The sequence below is a fragment of the Pholcus phalangioides genome, unplaced genomic scaffold, assembly GCF_987345545.1.
Source record: "Pholcus phalangioides strain wild (caught in Gottingen) unplaced genomic scaffold, Ppha-v1.0 ptg000003l_1, whole genome shotgun sequence".
In the NCBI taxonomy this organism is placed as follows: domain Eukaryota; kingdom Metazoa; phylum Arthropoda; class Arachnida; order Araneae; family Pholcidae; genus Pholcus; species Pholcus phalangioides.
Window position 1 is genome coordinate 42,693,356 of NW_028301596.1, and position 19,863 is coordinate 42,713,218.

General features: G+C 35.1%; 1 protein-coding gene across 1 annotated transcript in view; it reads left to right on the forward strand.

Annotated features, from left to right (window-relative positions):
• The window catches only part of Rat1 (5'-3' exoribonuclease 2 Rat1), a 99,819-nt gene that overhangs the window by 50,464 nt on the left and 29,492 nt on the right, over positions 1-19,863 (forward strand). Inside the window, exon 31 of the mRNA XM_089248342.1 lies at positions 6,825-6,946. Within this exon, the coding sequence (XP_089104468.1) occupies positions 6,825-6,946 (122 nt within the window). The remainder of the gene's footprint in view (positions 1-6,824; positions 6,947-19,863) is intronic.

The following is a 19,863-nucleotide window of genomic DNA, read 5'->3' on the forward strand; positions in this document are numbered from 1 at the left end:
GAAAAATAATGTTGCATTAATGAGATTTTTCAGTGAAATGTTGGTCGAAAAATGCTTCCATAGTATTTTTGAAAGAAATGAGAAAAATATTGTATCTTTATATTGATGCCATCATTATGATTATTCGCAAAGTAGCCCTTGTCTAATGGGGGTAAAGGTTCTTATACAGCTGGTGATCTTTAATCGAGTAAAGGAGACATTAAAAGATATTCAATAATTTTTACACTTCTGCCATGAATAAGCTGCTGGGAAGCATGCAACCATATATTCAGTTGTGTGCTCTTGACACAAGACCTGACTATTGCAGAAACCACCTTAACAAAAAACTTGATTTTTAATTATCAATTGTGTGTTACCATTATTTTTGATGCAGGAGTGGAAGATCTGCTACAAACTGCTACAATTTCTGATGCCTGCTACATTCTGTTACAATTTTGACAATTCCCCTCCTTTTCCCCTGCTACATTCTGCTACAAAAACACAAATTCTTCAATTCTGCATCATCTTACGCCAAAAACAAAATTTTCCTTTAAGAAACTTTGAAGTTGCATCACAATAGAAGTTTACTTTTCGATGACCTCATTTGTCCTCGCAATTTTATTTTTTGGGGGCCGCAAATGGAATTAGCTTGAGGCCCCCCTCCCTAGGATTCTGCGCTAGGCTTCTGACAATGTACAAAAGGGGGTCAAACTACGTGAATTGCTGCTCATTCATAGAAAAACAACAACAAAAAAAAAAACAACAAAAACCCTTCTATTGCTGTTACCAGCTTTTTTTCCCAAAAAAAGTCTACTCCTTTGATTTATTTTTACAAAAAATTCTATCCAAGTAACATCTGTTTTCACTCCCTATTTTTAACTGATTTGTGATTGCTCCATGTATTTTATTTTGCAGCTGTCATTCAGCAGCATGTGCCCCCCTAAATGACAGGCCTGCTATAGGATCCTATGTTATACCCGAAGCTTCTACTGCCCCTCTGGAACATTCTATCGCCCCCAGGGGGTGTTAACACCCACGTTGTGAATCACTGGTCTAGACCATGGTTGCGGGTGGTTTGAAAGGTATTTGATGTAAGATTCCAGCAAAGTTTATTTAGGCAGATAAGCAGAAAGAAGTCAATAAAAATTCACAAATCTTTTCTTTGGGTATGTGGCAGCCACTATGATAATGAAAATAATATGATAAAAAGCTGGCATCCCTCACATCTACGGTGACCATTTTTGTCATGTCATCATATTCTAGGCATACCAAGGCTAATTGTATTGGTATCTAAGTTTATAGCCGATTCCAAAACAGACACAGTTCCATAGGATAGTGATTGCCCCTTCCAAGATCTGAATACTATAAGAAATATTGGTCTGTATCATAAAATACGAGATGATCTAACAAAACCTATGAAATAAATCACCTTGGACCTGTCCTTTTTTTTAACGGTCATCCCACGCAGGCTACAGTGCTTTGAGATAGAGCAGTTATACCGACAGCTAACGGGCTTCCACATCTGGGAATGTGGTTTGCCCTGGTCAATATTTTATACGGACACCCGTGTTACAATTTTTTATGGGTCCCTTTATTAAAAAAAATATAATAGCCCTTGTGCACTCATGTGAAGGAGCAGGAAGGCTTGAGACAAAATTCTCACCTGTGCAAGACATAATTTTGGTGCCTGTCTGGCATATAAGCCACATGAGTAAAATTATCTGGGAGAAACTCGCAGATTTGTAGATGCCATGAGTAATATGGTGAGTGATAACATAAGCAGTTTAGTCATTAAAGCTCTTATCCTGAGCTTTATATTCTCTTACTGCATAAACTTACACATATTTATTATCTGAGTTCCAGCTAGATGAAATGAATCAGAAATTACAATGGTTTCTGTAAATTATTCCATCCAATAGTCATAGTTGGAAATTTGCAGAAAAACTTTTCATTCTTATTTTTGATTTGGAAGATAGATAGCAACACTTGAACACATTACAAGCGCAACACTTACACAAATGATCTTTTGGTCCCTTTGATACCAACTACTACCATGGTCTAGACCAGTGTTTCCCGAAGTGGGCAATATCCTAGCTGGCTTGGACCATCCTATTGCCCACCAGGTGGGGGGGAGGGGTGATAGGATGGTCCAACGGGGCGATAGAATCCTATGGATTTACTTGAGTTGGGGCCGATGAGAGAGGAGAAAATTTTCTGAAAAAGGGGGGCAATGGAACAGAAAGTTTGGGAAACTATGGTCTAGACAAAGTAATTTTAATTAATGCTCATCTGGAAACCATTTTCCATTGAACACTGAACATGCTGGGGAATGACGGAAAGGAATTGGCATATCAAGAGAATGAATAATGGAAAACTTAGAAATAAAACGAGACACTGAATCTGTTAAAGTTGTTGGAAAATAAAACACATGGATCAATCACAAATCAGTTAAAAATAGGAAGTGAAAACAGATGTACTCTAATTGAATTTTTTTGTGAAAATAGAATCATTCTATTTAAAATTCTAGCCACCTCATGCAAAATCCTTTCATCCTCCCAATCAGAAACTTTTGGCATTTTCTTCTTTTGTTCATCGAGCACTAAAACTTAGCAGTGATTCAGCCTCCCTCCAGAATGAACTCAATATCCTTCGTGACATCGCTTCTAATCGGGGGTTTTTCACCTTTTATCATAGACAAGATACTCAGAAAAATGACAAAGACATGCACCACGTATCTGCTCCCAGCTGACTCAAAACAGTTTTCTAATACCGTTGTTCTTCCATTCGATTCTTCAAGTTTCATGATCTCTTCTATATTCAAGAAATTTGACTTCCATACAATATTCCAGCCAACAAATATACTCACCTTTTCCCATCTGAAAGATCCTATCTCACCCTTCAAAGAATCTGGTATCTACTTCATCCCATGCAAGAATTGCGAAAATGGATATATTGGCCAAACTAGAAGAAATCTAAATATTCAAGTTCTTGAACACCGAAAGCATGTTGAGAAGGGATGGATGGATAATTCGGCTATTGCCCAACACTGTTGGCAATATTCACATTATTTTGATTTTGATAAAGCGTTTGTTTTTAAAAAAGTAACACACAATTCTGAATTGAATTTTCTCGAGGGATACTTCATCAGAACATGCCAGAATTTCCTCGTTAATGATGGAAGAAACACGCCACCCATTTCGTCAGCTTGGACAGGCTTTATTAACCTCAGTCGTGACAAAACTTTCAACACTTTGCAACAGGTGGCTCCCCAATTCACATCCAAAGACCACTCGGACGCAGCAAATACAAAGGTGAACTCTTCGGACCACCAGACGCGTAAACGTCACCCCTCCACGACTCATTCATGTGAATTCTTACCACGAGGTCCTGATGACGGCTCTCCATTGAAGAGCCGAAACGCATCGACCATTCGACCAATTGAATTTATTTGTCTTGAAAAACGTGGCAATTTTTGTATAAATTAAAACCAGGCAAAGTTTCTCATTTTTGTGATAATATTACACAATTGTCAGCAAAGAATTGGGTATTGCAGTTGAGGGTTTTTGGAAGATTGTTAATATAGATAAAGATAATTAAAAACAAGAGGACTGATCCCTGAGAAGTTCCTCAGTTTATATTCAGAGATGGGAAGTTGTGGTTTTTTAAAGTGAACAAACTATTTGTGATTTTTTTCTTAGGAAAGTCCAGGGTCGGGAACTTTCTTCCAGGGTGGTGATAAAAAATTCAATGCACTTACGGAGAAGGATTGTTGTGCCACCCCGAAATATAACTGAATGCAGAGTGGGCAAAGTACATGGTTGTGTCTACAACCATACTTTATGCAATATTTTACAAGAAAAGAGATTTAGGTTCTGCGAATCAATACCTGAACCTCACTCATATTGGCAGCATAAGCTGTCCCTGTTGCAATGGTATGAAAAAAAGTTATGCCAGCTAGGAAATGGATGACATGAAGATGATTCAATAGTCAAGAGACAGCTTGAAAACTGGAGATGGCTACAATAAATTTGTACAGAGGAGAACAGCTTTGCATTGATAAGAAAAACAACTAATGTTTGGTTTGTCATTCATTCAATGTTTAGGCATGCATCATAGCCCACAGATTAGGAAAACTTCATCGTGAAGAGTACTGTAAACTCACAAGTCCACATAAACATTATAGAAATATTTGTTATTCCTGGAGGGAATAAATGGTTCTGGGATTCAGCTAACTTTGCATTACAGGACAACAAAGCGTCTCAACAAAAACTTTGCCAGTCCTCTGATATTTTTTCCAAGGAAAGCTGACACATTTTGAACACAAGTGAACAATCCTGAAATTTCCTTTTGAGAAACTCTGCTTCCAACATGGAAATGATCAGCTTTTTCAGATCATCAGAGAGAGAGGTTCTGGGAGCTATCTCTTAGTGTTTCAGAAAAGTTATAATGATCAAAATCTTGTTCTATCCATTTTTTTATACATTGTCTAGTTACTGTGCGCCTGTGCAAACATTATTCACATATTTTGAACCAACATATTTTTTTAAACAGTGATTAAACACTTATTTCTCACAAAAATGTTGATGTTAATCAGATACTTCTTTCTTGGGTGTTGTTAGTTCATAATTTTTTTTTTCTTTTTAAGGTGAATAAATATACATTGGAATAAATTTTTGATTTTTTTTCCCATTTATTCTGTATTTAAAATGATTGATTTTACCAAGTTTTCACTGGGATAAAAAAATATTAATATTTTATTTTTGCGTTTTAAATGTATCATAGCTTGTGTGTTTGTATATGATTGAGCACTTTTTTGCCTACTTGAGATTCCATCTGAAGCAACATACCAGGGTTAAGTTTTTCAATAATTTAAATTTTTTTAATTCTTTGGATTAAAAACTGGACCAATAGGTTTGAGATGAAGTTCCAAACTTTTGTTGGGTTGGATTTGAGGTAGTTGGGTAATGAGTGGGAAAGGTATTTATTTTTTTGAATGGAAATAAGATTCTTTAGGTTCTGAGTAGAGGCAGAAACCTGGTGTTTTACGATGATTAGATTTATGAAATTTAAATTTGGAAGCAAAGTGCAAATTTTTCTCTCAAGTGTAATTATGTAATCCAAGGATATATCTGTTAATCCAAGGATTATGGGAATGAGACATTTTTCGTAGGATCTGTAGGTATTTGTTGATCATGAATTAGAACCTGGTTCACATTTTTCTGTTGTGGAGAAAATAACAGGTCGGCGGAATGGCAGTTTTTGCACGGAAAAATCTAGGTTATTCTCCGATTGGTATTCATTTCACAATGGCAGAATGTATCCTATTATTCAGTAGGAAATTTAATATTGCACTTTTATCTATCTATCGCTCTCACCAATTCACTATAGCTGACTTGATTTACCGTATTTTAACTTTTAGGAAAGAATTTTTTTTGTAAACTTTATATATTTTAGCTCCGAAATTATATAATTCATTACCACTAGAAATACAAAATATACCCACATACGCAGCATTTAAAAAAGAATCATTATTTAAATTATTAATTTTAATAGACCATGTAGACTCTTATTTTGACCTTTAGGAGGAATAAAATTTATATTAATATAAAGTTTTGTCACTTTATGTTTATTTTTCCATTTAAAAAAAATTGCTTTTGTTTGTGTTGTCTATGTTTGTGCGAGTTTAATTTTTTCCATATATTTTTCATTTAATGTTTTGCTTATTTTACATTTCTCGTCATGTATTAACAGACCTGCCATCTCTTGGGATTTAGGACGGAAACTCCAGATTTTAGCAGAATTTTTTTTAAAATTTCTTTTGGATCAAAATTTTTTAGATTAGCCTGAGCTTTCACAATGTCATGATATCAATGACTACAGTTGTCGTTGGGGAGGGCACCAATAGAGGGCAACCATAGTTTGTGGAACCTACCTACTTGGTTTAAGATGTCACTTTCGTGAAGTAGCCATCAAAAAATGTCTTGTGACATTATTGACATCAAACGACGTAAGTGTTTACTTAGCATTTATCAGCAATTATTTATTGTGGAAAATATACAACTGCTTTTTGAGAGTTTGTATACCCAAGATTATCCATCACGGATAGTGTCCACGATGACTATAATCTGCTTAGGGGGCAACCTAGGACCTGCTTGGGGGGGGGGGGGCACTTTCACTCAAGTGATAAAAAAAGGAAATTTAAAAAAAAAAAAAAATCAATTTTTTTAATTGGGTTCTGTGGGGTGGGGGGAGTCCCCTTCCGGATTTTTTTGGTCAGAGTAGTCCTTGAAGATGGAGGTGTCTAAGACTCAGATCTGATTGAAGGTGACAATCCAATTATTGAGCTGAAGTAATTGGTAATTTTTGTTGGTTGGGGGCCTAAATGGGAAATATTGGGAGTGCTGGGGAAAAGATAACTGTGAGGTTAGAAACAGAATGGGCTTGGAAAACAATGCTTATCTCAGCCTTTAGTCATTTTCTATTTTTTACAGTGGGTTTTAGTGAAAGTTACTTTGAACGTTGCTGTCAAATTTTTATTAGTTCCTACAATGAATTAAAAGATTTCCTGTAAGAACCAGTAGAAATTCTTGTTTTGACTAATGAAGATTTTAGCTAATGAATGTGATTCTGGAGTGAATAATCTTCATTAGCTGAGGTATTACTGTATATTGGTTATCGTTTTTTCATGTTGATAGCGGTGAAAGTGAATTTATGCAGATGTACTGTTGAAAGGTACATTGTTTGAATCTGTGTTATCCTTCAGCATTTTATATTCATTTGTGTATTGTGGTATTATTTTTATGTTTGGCTCAGTTGCATGCTAGAATTTTTCCTTTTCTTTTCAGTCATTATAATGCAAATCCCTATTCGGAAATTCCACCGCCATCTAATTATGGACGAGGAGGGAACAATCGAAACAATGACAACTATCGTTCTTCCCATAACTACCAAACAAGCACTTCATCAGGTAAATTTGAAAATTGTCTTCATTGAAACACATAACCTATGGGTGTTCAAGTATTTTATTACACTGCATGCTCACTAAATTATGGCCACGTCTACAGACTGCAGTGGCTGCAGTTGCATCTGCCTTGGTCATGTAGTCACTCATTTACAAGCAAACTCATGAGCAAAAACACTTCATGGCGGTTTAGTCCAACTAGCTTATGTGAAAATGCCTGTTGTTCGTTGTGAGATTTTTCTAACGAGGAGACGTGCTTGCATTTGGATCTCAAAGTTGGAATCACAGAAAACCAACTTCAGCTGACCGAAGGAGGGTTTGTATGGGTCAGGGAAAACCGAGAATTGTTAGGGCATAATATTCTACTAAAGTCAGGGGAAATAGCCCATTTTTGTTTTAAATCCTGGAAATTTCAGAAAACTACCTGGAAAATCATGATTGTCAATCGTTCATGATGTTCTAATCAAAAAAAAAAATCAATAAAAACATAGAGAAAAAATAAATTTCTCTCTGGAAGAAAAAAGGAAGTTGAGAATGTAAGTTACGGCCCAATTAACATAGTAAATAATGATAATCTGTAAAATATCAAAATGTATCACAAAAACTATATATACAGTCGGCCCCCCGTATTCGCGGTTTCCGTATTTGCGGGGTTTTTTTTCCTTCATGGAAATTTTTTTTGCAACACTCAGAAATCATCATTGATGTGTTTTGTTTGCAAAACTTGAGTTGTGCATGTTTAGAATGGCTCGCTAATGGCATTATTGCATTATTGTCATCACTAGAGCCGTGGCAACTCCCAAGAGAGAAATGGTCACCTCGGGTTGGATTAACCCCTTTGGCCACAATGTGCGCTAAAGGACACAACCAATTCTACAGAGACAACTGAAGAGACATTGTCACGTTAGCGAAACAAGTGGGTGGAGAATGGTTCAATGATATAGATATAGAAGTCGAAAAGCTGATTAATAGCAGTTTAGAGGTATTGATCGAAGAGCAATTAATGCAGTTGACTGCTCCTGAAACTGAAGCGGTACCAGATGAAGATGATCAAGTTGAAAAAGTAGAAGACAAGTTCACCATGAGTAACATAGCGGAAGGGCTTCGCACGCTCAAATCAGCAATAGATTGTTTTCATGGCATAGATCCCTCTATGGTACGCTCTTCGCATGTAGAAAAATTGGCAGAGGAAGCCTTGTCATCATATCCCAACATACTTGATGATATGAAGAAGAAACGGCCTATAGAAATCACAATGTTCTTTCAGAAAACATCGCCAACAATTTCTGCACCCTCTTTTACATTCCCTTATACCTCTGCGTTACCCTGCTCTTCTCATGCTGTTCAATAAACGAGATATACAAGAAAAAACTATGGTTTTGGTTATTCACGGATTTCCAGTATTCGCGGTCACCCCTGGAACGTAACCCCAGTGAATACGGGGGGCCGACTGTACTGCCTTTCTTACGGCTTCATTTACAGAAAACCATTGGCCTCAATGTCTTCTGTCCAGTAAGAGAGCTGTTTTAAAATTTGCGTTTCTGATCTATGGGGGCCTGCTCATAACGCATTTGCAATGTACCTGTCATTGAATTGATCCCTAGGTAGGCTCTATGCTGGTATGACTCTGCTTTCAATAACTTGTTAATATACATTGCATAGCAAACAGGCGGTATGGCATTTTACTGGAGATTCGAATAATCAAATTTAAAAAACAGAGGAAAGTAGGAGAGAAAACAGCTCTAAGGCCGGGATTACACTATAAAAGTTTGACAAAAGTTCTTTTATAAAACTTGAAAAATGCAACCAATAAAGTTATCGGTTACATTTGAGCAAATGCAATCGATAACCTCATTGGTTGTATTTTCCAAGTTTTATAACAGAACTTTTACAGTGTAATCGTGGCCTAAATGCGGAAAACCCATTTTACCCACATTTAATGCTGTTTTTTTCCAGATTTCCTCGTTTTGGAATTTGAATATCTCAATGAATATTGAAACCATATAAATATCTGTGGTGGCAATACGACAGCAGGGAAGATGCATGCATGTTGTTATACTCCGGAAATTTATTCAATTTCCCATTTATTCATTAATAATTTTTTAAAAATATTTAAGTTGTTTGCATGTGATAGAAAAGTATTTATTTATATGTATGTCGATGAAGTAAAATGAATCCATAGACATATGTGATCTCTTTGCAAATGACGTCTACAGAGTTCTTAATATTTATGTTAATATATCTGTTTTGATCAATCATAACAATGGTGGATACATGTTCAATTTGTGAAGGCGACGTACTGGAAGGGAAGGAGGTATTTTCATGTTCTGGTTGTGGATTACTTATTCATCCAAAATGTGTTGGGGCCACAGACTCAAATTTCAAAAAAATGTCTGCTGAAATGAAACAAAAATGGCTGTGTACTGACTGCATAATATCAGCAAAGATCGAAAAACGGGGAAAAAAATAAGAGCTTGAAAAATATATATAATATTATTCGTGAAGAATGTGTCAAATTATGACTAAACAGATCTAAACAAAAATCTCTGAAAGATACAGTGTGTTGAAATCTGAAATGATGGAATTGAGAAAATCAATCGAGTTCAATGATGAAACACTCAAGGACATGAAAGCTGAACTATCAGAGGTAAAAAAAGAATTACAGACAATGAAGAGTTCGAATGGAAAAGTTGAGAAGTGAAAATAATGTTTTGAAGGAAAAAATAGGGAACATTTATAATGAACTGGATAAAATTGAGTTACGATCGAAGTCAAGCAGTATAGAGATACAAGGAATGCAGGAGGAAAAGAAGGAGGATGTGATGAAAATAGTGACTGAAATTGGTAAAACTAACGTGTATAAACCAAATGATATAATGAAGCTTCATAGAGTAAATTCAGTAAACAAAAATAAGATTAGGCCAATTATTGTCAAATTTAGAGACTCTGGGGTGCGAGAAGAATGGATCGAAGCTAGCCGAAGCGATAAAGGACTAAATGCAAGTGAAATCGATGAACGTTATGGTGATTCAAAGCTGTTCATAAATGAACATCTTACTAAGACTCTCAATGACCTCGGAAGTTCAAGAAGGATAACAGTTTTGACGTGGTGTGGGTGAGATACAGAAAGGTCTTACTGAGGAAAAGGCAGGGTGTAAAACTTTATCATATTCGTAACATAAATGACTTGGATAAAATTAATCAACAGCAGAATTCCCAGGAATCAATAATGTAAGTATCAATTCACCTTGCCTTGAAACATTCGATGAATTAGTAAGTTTTTCAAACAGCCCTGAAACTTTTAATATATTGCACATAAATATTAGAAGTGCTCGTGAAATTTTTAACAATTTATTATTGCATTTAGAAAAATTAGTAGTTCCATTTGATGTATTACTGTCTGAAATTGGGATCAAAGATCATGAAACTGATATAAACAATATTTTTGGTTATAATAGCTTTTTTGAATGTCGAAATAGAAATAGATCAGGAGGCGTTATTGCATACATAAATAACAAATATTCATTTTTAAGTACTGCCTTGAATATGAGTACAGCTGAAGGCTTATATTTGTACAGTGAAATGTTAGATTTATGCATAATTTTAATTTACAGATCCCATGATTTTTCTTGAATGGATTATACCAATGAGTTCAGATCAATTATTAGCAATTTGAGGTATAAAAATATCTATGCTGGAGATATTAATATGGATATATTGAAATCGAGCACGGACAGTGATGAGTACATGAATCTCATGTCTGAATTTGGTTTTTTATCATACATGAATACACCAACAAGAAAGTCAGCATGTTTAGATCACGTTTTCATTTAAAATGCGAAGCTAAATTATCGATATGAAACAGCTGTATCAAAATTAGATATAACAGATCATTTACCTGGTTTTATCTGGGTTTACATCTGGTTATGAAATGTAATTTTGGAATTGATACACAACTTTTAAATAATAATCAAAATAATAGTAATCGATTTTGTCAAAATGTGGATTATGACAAGTTTGAAATATGTGTAAAAAAATATGAATTTGATGAAAACATTTTGAATGAGACTAATGTAAATGTATTATACTACAATTTTTTTTTGATATTGTGTTCAGGTATCATAATTTCTGGACAAAACGGTCTAAATGCAAAACAGGAAATGATTTGAAAAGTGAATGGATTACATATGAATTGAAATGTATGGTCAATACTAAAGAAAAACTTTATAAAGTTTTTAAATGAAATCCTTCAGATCGTGATAAGGAAAATAATTACAAAAGCTATAGCAAACAATCAAAAAAGAAACTAAAAGTTGCAAAGGATGTTTTTTTTTACCATAACAAATTTATACAATGTGGTGGTAACAAAAAAAAAAACAGTGGAAAGTTACTAATGATATCGTAAACCGAAAAATAAATAAAATTGTACTTCCAGTAAATACTGATTCTAAAACATTAGTGAAATGAATAAATTTTTTATTAATTCTGCTATAACTGAAGATTCTGAGCTAATAGATGAAATAGAGCTTTTAGTACCAACCAGTATAATTCTATAGTTATTACTGAGATAGAGGAAAGGAATGTAAAGAATTTATAGTAAACAAACTTGAAAATATGATGGAATCACACCAAAAATTTTAAAAATTGCCAGTATATAAATACCATTTAAAGTTCATAACCCACATTATAAACTCTTCAATTCTCTGTGGAGTTTTTATTGATAAATTAAAATGTGCTCTTGTCATACCCATTCATAAATCGGGTAATGTCAATTATTTCAAAAACTATTGTCCCATCTCTATTTTGCCTGTTTTTTCGAAAATTTTGGAAAAAATGAAACAGAATTTATATCTGTTTATATCTATTTTATTTATTTTTTTATCAATTAATTTTTTTTCTCGAGAAATCGGTTCAGTTTTCTTGAAAATAAGAATACAGAGATGCGATTTTGAAATTTTCAGGAAGAGTATATGAAAGTATTAATGACAGCAAATATAACCCTTGCTATGTTTTTTGACTTTAAAAAAATCCTTTGATAATGTCGATCATCCAATTCCTATGTATAAGTTATATTGTTCAGGTCTAAGAGAGAGAGAGAGAGAGAGAGAGGCAACACTTATCACTGGTTTAAAACTTATCTGTCAAATATAATGCAAGCAGTTAAAATAAATGATATAATAGGTACATACAGAATTATTAAAAATAGCATCCCACAGGGTTCTGTTCTTGTACCAATTTTATTTCAAATCTTTATTAATGGTATCAATAATCTGGATCTACATGGTGATTTGATTAGCTATGCCGATGACACACCTATTGTTTTGTCAGAACAAACGTATACCATACTGAAATCTGATACTGAAGGAGATTTAACAAAATTTAACACTTGGTTGAGGCATAATAAGTTAACATTGAATCTCAACAAAACTAAATACATAAATTTTCAATTATATAATAGAAATATTGAAACACTTATAATTTGATGCCATGAGTTGGGATGTTCTGATGACCAATGTTTTTGCTCGATTGTCGCGGAAACTGAAAAGTTTAAATATTTAGGAGTCACTATAAATAAAAATTTGAAATGGAACTTTCATGCAACTGCACTTAGTAACAAAATAAAATACATGAATGTTCATTTATATTGCTTAAAAATATTATATATCCTCAATTTATTCATACACTTTGTTTTGCTTGGTTCTATTCACTTATTCAGTATGTTATGTGTGTTTGGGGAGGTGATTATGAGTCCAACTTAAATGTTTTAATAAGTACTCTAAAAAACTATAAATATTATTTCCTCGTAACCTTACACAATCTGCCTGTAATTATAAATCAGACTGTAGATTTAATATTGAAAAACTATATATATTACGAAAGTCTAATGTTTATAAAAACCCTACTTGGTTTGAACTCAAGCAATGCCCACAATAAATACACATCTTCATCGAGGTTTTCAATATAATATTACACAACCTAAAAAAACATTAACCCAAAAGCAATTCATATATTTGGCTCCATTATATTTGAATAACCTGCCAAATGAAATAAAATATGAAAATGAATGAAGAGCTTTCAAAAAAACTAATTATCAATTATATTAATATTATACTACAATAGGAAGGTATTTCTCGGCCCCAGTATACAGTGTTGTCACACCAAGGTCTCTGCAATATTTGTCTATTTATAAACATATGAAAGTGTTTTCCACTACAGAAAAGTTTGTTTGTATACTCTGGACGGATCAAGCGATCCCTTGAGTGGAATACTGTATTTATATACATTGTTTTTTTTCTTTCTTAATAAACTGCAGTCTAATCCTTTTTTAATGAATATCGTTATAGCAAGAATCTCATTTTGTATATTTACATACAATATCATTCTAAGCTTGAGATGTAATTTATTTTAAGTATAAATTTAATAAACATATAGTCTATAACTAAATAAAACTATGCAGTATATTGATATTTTAATTAAAATTCAATACATTCATAGAGTACAAAAATGTAAATTAATCAGTAATTTAAAATGCAATTAATCAGTAGGAAATGCGGGTAGGGTTTATATCAGAAGCATCTTAAAAAACCATGCTAGGGCTTATTTTTAGATTAGGTATTATTTTTGGAGAAATAAGGTAGACACAATATCAAAGAAAATTTGTTTTTCCTGTTAAGGTCAAAGAATTGAAAAGTTGGATAAGAATCCAGCACAGCTGGAAGTTTTTCATTTGATGAAAGGACAATAGCATTCTATATTTTATGTAATTTTTAAATTACAATGAACTCTCAGTTCCAAATTCCAGATTAAACTGATGAAATTTTGGGGCTAGTTTTTCTTGGCTCTCTGCTATCAAATAAATTTCTAAATGTATGTTTCATTCAGCTTGCTACAGTTGGTATGCTTTTAGTTTTGATCAGCACCCCAAGATTATAAAATGCTGAAATTTTTTTTAATGTGCTTTAATTCTTATATTTACTCCTTTTAACTTTAATAGTGATCTATTCTCAAAAAGAACAGATCACTTGCTTCCTCCCTCCCACCAGACAATATTTGTTTTATACCCTTTGATGTTTCAGTGATGAGTATCACTTTTTCTCCTGTATTTAATGAATGACTTTTCTCCCTCCCTCTTTTGATGACTTTGGACTGGCCCTTACATTGCAGATGAGTGAACAGTACTCTCATTTTCTGTTTTCATGGCCAATGAGCTCTTCATAGTTTGCCTAGAACTCATTGTATTTGAGTTTGCCTGCCCTTATATCCCAACCCATTCTATACTCGGTTCATTTTCATTCTCCCCTTCAGCTGTTCTTCCCCCCTTTTTCTGTTTGACAAGTGTACTGAAGTACATGCAGAAGTGTACATCATCCTAAAGCTTAGTCTTTTTCTTTCCATTGCATGGACGACAGAACAGACAATAAATCTAGTGTGATAAGAAAAGCTTCTCAATCGGAATAGTTTATGAAATAATGTAGGAACAATAAAGGAAAAAATGAGAAAACAGTGGAAAATAAAAAAAATTTTTCACAGTTTATGCAATTTTCTTTTATACAACCATCTTTGTTTGCATTTAGAAAATTAAGATTTTCTGGCAGGCCTGACTATATATGCTCAGAGTTATTTCAAGTAAGGTTGAATCATTAAAATTTGTTTGCAGGCTAATTTGGGGGATTGATTTCCTCTATATTCAAGTCTTATTTTGAGCAATCATAGGCTTACCCGGTGGTCTTTTGGTTGTTGTTATTTTTTATGATGACTTTATGGTTTTGATGGTTCATTGCAGAAACATTTTTTGAAGAATTAAAAATTCCTTCATCCTTATAATCATTATAATCAGGATGCTCTTAAATATTTTTTTTAAAATTGAGTATATTTTATACTTATACATCACAGTTGATAGCCAGTATAAATGAATTCAAGAAGATAAATTGATAATTAATAAAACCCCTTGTTAACGGGCTTTTAGTGTTTAGAAATGCATATGATTTTTTTTAATTAAAAAAAAAACCAACTTTTTTTGAGCTGATGAATCTTTTACTGTCTTGTTTGATTTTTCACTTTTATTGCTATAGTTCTTTCAACATTCAGAAAATTATATATGCTAACAATACAGCATGCTTCAATTGTGTTTACACTTCAAGTTATTGAATGACCTATTTTTTGGGGAGAATAGTTTTATAATTTTGGGCCAGTAAATCTAAATGATACTCTGTCTATTCATAAATTCGATATTTTAATAACAGTATTTCCTTCTGTAAAGTTAAAAAAAAAATTGTAAAATTGGCATGGATTCCCCCCCCCCCCACACACACCCACCAATTTAGTTGTCGAAATTGAATGAAAATAATTATATATATATATACACACAAAGCTGCATTGAGGGAAAAAAAACGAATGCTTTTGGATGGATTGTTGAAATGTGCAGGGTGGCAGCGGCAGTGATTGATTCAGTAGAATTCGGCAGCAGCGGTGACACGTGGCGTGAATCCTCGACGATGCGATTTGCCTCCCGTAGCAGTACGTACGTGCGTGCATGTGTACCTGCCTAGATTTGATTTTTCATGCCTCGCGTAAGTTTCGCCACTGCTATCCGACTATTTCCTACGCGCATGTTGTTGCTAGAGATCAGCCCAAGAACGGTCTTTTCACTTTTGGCTAGCAACGGCATGATTCTGTGTGGAACTCATCTTCCGAACCACCCGACCTATCTTTCTGTTTGTCCGTGCAGAAAGAGATAGAAGTCGACCTTTTTTTTTTCGTAGGAAAACTTAAATCTTCCGGGACATTTTGAATGGAAAGAGGGTAGAAGAATAGCGGTGTATGTATGCGGACCTAAATTTCACTCCCGTGACAAATACTTGGACTCGCGCACACATACGCTTGCGGCCGGGACCTGGGTTCCTAGATTCCCCTCTTTTTTTTTTTCTGTGCTTGCAACCTCATCGCTCTCGGACTTGCTGATCGGCACGATCTTGTGTTTCTTGTCACCTCTTTTATAATCCCCCCCCCCCCTGTATTTTGGCCGTGGATTTTTTCCCTACCCATTCACACTATGGTTTATCTCTACCTTGGTGTATCATCCATCGCTTGTTTCCTTCTCCTTCCTGTGTTTTAGATAAAACACGACTGAGGGGAGGATGGTAGGTGAATTAGCTGAATGAAGATCCTTGTGTGCATGTGTGTGTGGGATTTCCACAGCTTGGTTGGAGGGGAGTTTCAGGATGATTTTTATCAGCGGCGGATGCGGGTTCCCTCCTTTATAGTACATTCCATTTCCCTTGGTTTCCCCTTTCTTTTGAATTGAAGAGAAATGCACTTAGCATGGATTTACTATATTTGTCATTCGATGTTTCAATACACTAGTCCTAAAACGGTGCCATGGTATCCTTCAGGCTTTTACTCGGCACCCGGAAATTACTATAAAAAAGTTGCTATTTAATAATGGTAATAATGATTATATTGCAGTGGATGAAGTATTTTGGTTTAATTACTGCTACGATAGCGCGATCGGTAGAGGCATGGCGCGAGATGCATAGGGACAATCCTCGAACGAACTGGGTTCGAATCCGACCTGCGCCAGAAAGTCATACTTTTTTCTCAGCCACCTCGTTGGGCATTTTGCCTATTGTGGCGTTGTATTTGTATAAAGAGGTACAATATTTGAAAGGTGTTTTCGTGATAGTACGTGTTGAGACGTTTTGAATCTCTTTGATTATTAACGAAAAATATGCTCCACTGGTTAAAAAATCTATTTCGACAGAAACCGTAAAATGCCGTGTTGATAATCAGTGCATATTCAAAATATTTTCAAATATTAAATTAAATCGATTATTAAATAAGTTTTCTATTGGGATCGCTACTTTTGGTGGTACGTCTAAGAAAGGATTTGTCTTGATATGAAGCTTCCACGTTTTATAAATGAGATAAATGTTGTACAGAACATGAGGGATATTAATCGAAAGTTGTCGATTTTTTATTGTATTAGTTTTGGAGAAACGAGCCAAACTTTATGATTATGTTAGGCATGTGGGATGTGTATCATTGCATGGCGTACCTTCATATACCACTAAATTCACAATTTTAAATCCCACAGACCCTGACCACGGACCTTAGGGTTGTTTTATCGTTAACCCTTTAAGCGGTCCTTAAAATTTTCCTGAACTGTGCATTATAACTGCCACCTTGGAAATTACTAAAGCTTCTGAAAATTGTCACCCAATTTTTCAAATGTTTTCCCCGATTGCGAGCTCATAAATCCCCCCCCCCCCCCAAATACGAAATAATAAAAAAAAACAAGGAAGAGAAAAAGAAGAAATCGTTTTCTGTTATTAATGCTTTACGAAATAATACTATACTACCTCTCTCGAAGAGTAAAGAATAACATAGTCTGTCTCCCCTTATGTTATCACACTTTGAACAAAAGCTGACTTCGCCCGCTGGCGGAAAAAAGAAACGGGATTGATTGAAGGGACGGGACGGGGGGAGAAAACATGTTATCAGGAGAAGAAAACTTTCAACGGTATGTGGCTCGGCCGTTTTGAGAGAGTTTTAAGAACAGCTGTTGTCTCAACCATATAGCGATTACACTCCCTTTAGACCTGCTGGAAGGACTTGCTAAGTCCTTTGCGGTCACAAAGTGTTTGTATTTATGTGTTTACTTATGTGTATGTTTGTATTTGTATACATGTCTGTGTTTTTCTGATTTGTTTATTTAAAAAAAAAACCCCAGATATTTTTCGTTGTTGCCGTTTTGAGGTTTTAAGAATGAATTGCCGTTTTTAGGGTTAATCCCTTTGATTTCAGATTTTTGCAACCAATTCCAACGAACGATGCATAGTTAGTTGAATTACCAGCAAAAAGAAAAAAAGCTCGCTATGTACACGTAACGAATGGGGGGGGGGGGATGTGAATTTGTTCTTTTGTTATCAACAGCAATTCCTCTTAGTCTCTTTTGTGTTCTGAATTTAGCATTTTTTTATTATTATTTTCAAGGTGAATAAAAAAAAAATTACACTGTACACTCACTTCTGAAATATAGATGGCAGCACTGATAAATCACGCTAGATACGCACTCAGACTGTTAGTAGGTACACACACACTTCCGGTAGTAAATTGCCCATATATGGCGATAGACCTGAGTTGTGCTCGGTTTGTAAGGAAAAAAAAGGGTATCCCGGCTCTGTATTAGCTGTAATAAACATGAAAGTTCCAAAGTGGCTAAATTTCTCTACTGACTATCTTTTGACGACAGCTGTTATACGCCATTCCTTTTTATTAGAGGGAACGCGACCTTTTCAAGATAAGCCCTATTCGTATTGTGGAGAAACTGTTGATATATCCAGATAATGCGAGAGGGAAGAGGCTTGACTACCTTTATTTCATTATCATACCAGTTGAAGTGAAAATTTTTTAATGCGAGCTCAAGGTAATTTGTGCTTTGCTCGCGATCATTACTCATAGCCCTTCGTCGCGCCAAGCATAGCTGCGGAAGTCTCGTCAATTTTCATAGATCGTTTAATGTAATCTCGTGCCTTGTTCATATCATTAGTACTGAGTGGATGTCAACGTCTGTCTCTCTCTCCTCCCGATAAATTGAGACCAATCTCCTGTAATTATTCTGGTAGTCATCAGCCGTCGTTTTCGTCATTGTCCACTCCGGATTCTCGATTCGACATCGCCTCAAAAATTTGTTGGTGCTCGCGTCCTGCTTCCGGGTTTTCGAGATCTCAAGTACCTCGATAGCGGAGACGTCAGTTTCTCCGCGGCATCCTCGTCCTCGTAGTTTCGCTTCACCGTGCCCGGTCGCTCATGATGATCCGGGGGGAAGGCCATCGATTTCTGGAAGTAATGGGGGGGGGGGGGCGCGTTCTTGTTAGACTGAGTGGGACTTGAAACGATTGCCTTTACGGTTGGTGGACCAGTTTCTTCTCCCTTCCTCTCTAAAGACAGTTTCTGGCGATACCGTAATTACTGTCATTAAAATAGGGTCGCTAATTATGGTCTAATATAGTTACATATGCCGCTGTATCTGAGTACTTCGATATGTTGTTTTCGTACCAGTCACTGTATCTGATATTCACACCATCACCCTTTCTTTTTCACCTGGAGCAAAAAATCAGCTTTTATTTTCAGTGAGAAATTCTGTATTCCGTTTAATGTTCTTTACTTTAGGGGGATTAAAATCAGAGTGGAGTAAACCACATTTTCAACAGTTCTGGCATAAATCCAGCGATGCAATCTAGAAAAGTTTAATTATTGAAAGAAAAAAATGAATTAAGTCTCGGTTTGCTTCAATAGTTTGCACCCCTACATTGTGAAATTACAGGAATGCTTGACTTGGATTCACACCACTCTGGCTTTAACACCCCCCCCCCCCCATGTGACGAGAAATCTTTAAAAAAATAGTCAGACTTTTTTAAGTGGGATTTTTAAATTTTTTTAAAATCAGATAACAAGCATATGAATATGAATTTCGTGTAGCGGAAACGGTTATGGGTATTGAATGATTAAATTTCTTTGAGGATGATCTTGATTCTTTATAGATCCGTTTAAATATAGTTCGCTGATGTGTTTTCCTACTCAAATATAATGTTCTCTCCATATTTGCTGATTATTATATTTTGCTGCTTACAAGCAAATGCTCACGGGGTCCTTAAAGTTGACGTGACGTCCGACGTTTTTGGAGGTAAAGCTCGGGCTATTTAACTGCCCTTACATACACATATAAAATAAAAAATTTGGCTTTTTCACCTCCCTCAAGCTCTCGTATGACGTGAAACGTGCTCTATCATTCTCAGATCATCGGGCAGCGCCCTACCCTTCTGGTCCTCTAGCATGGGCTTTTCAGTTGTCTTTGTTCGGGTTGATCGTGCTCAAACGAGGCTGAGTTTCCAAAGAAGATATGTTTGAACTACCTCAGTAGA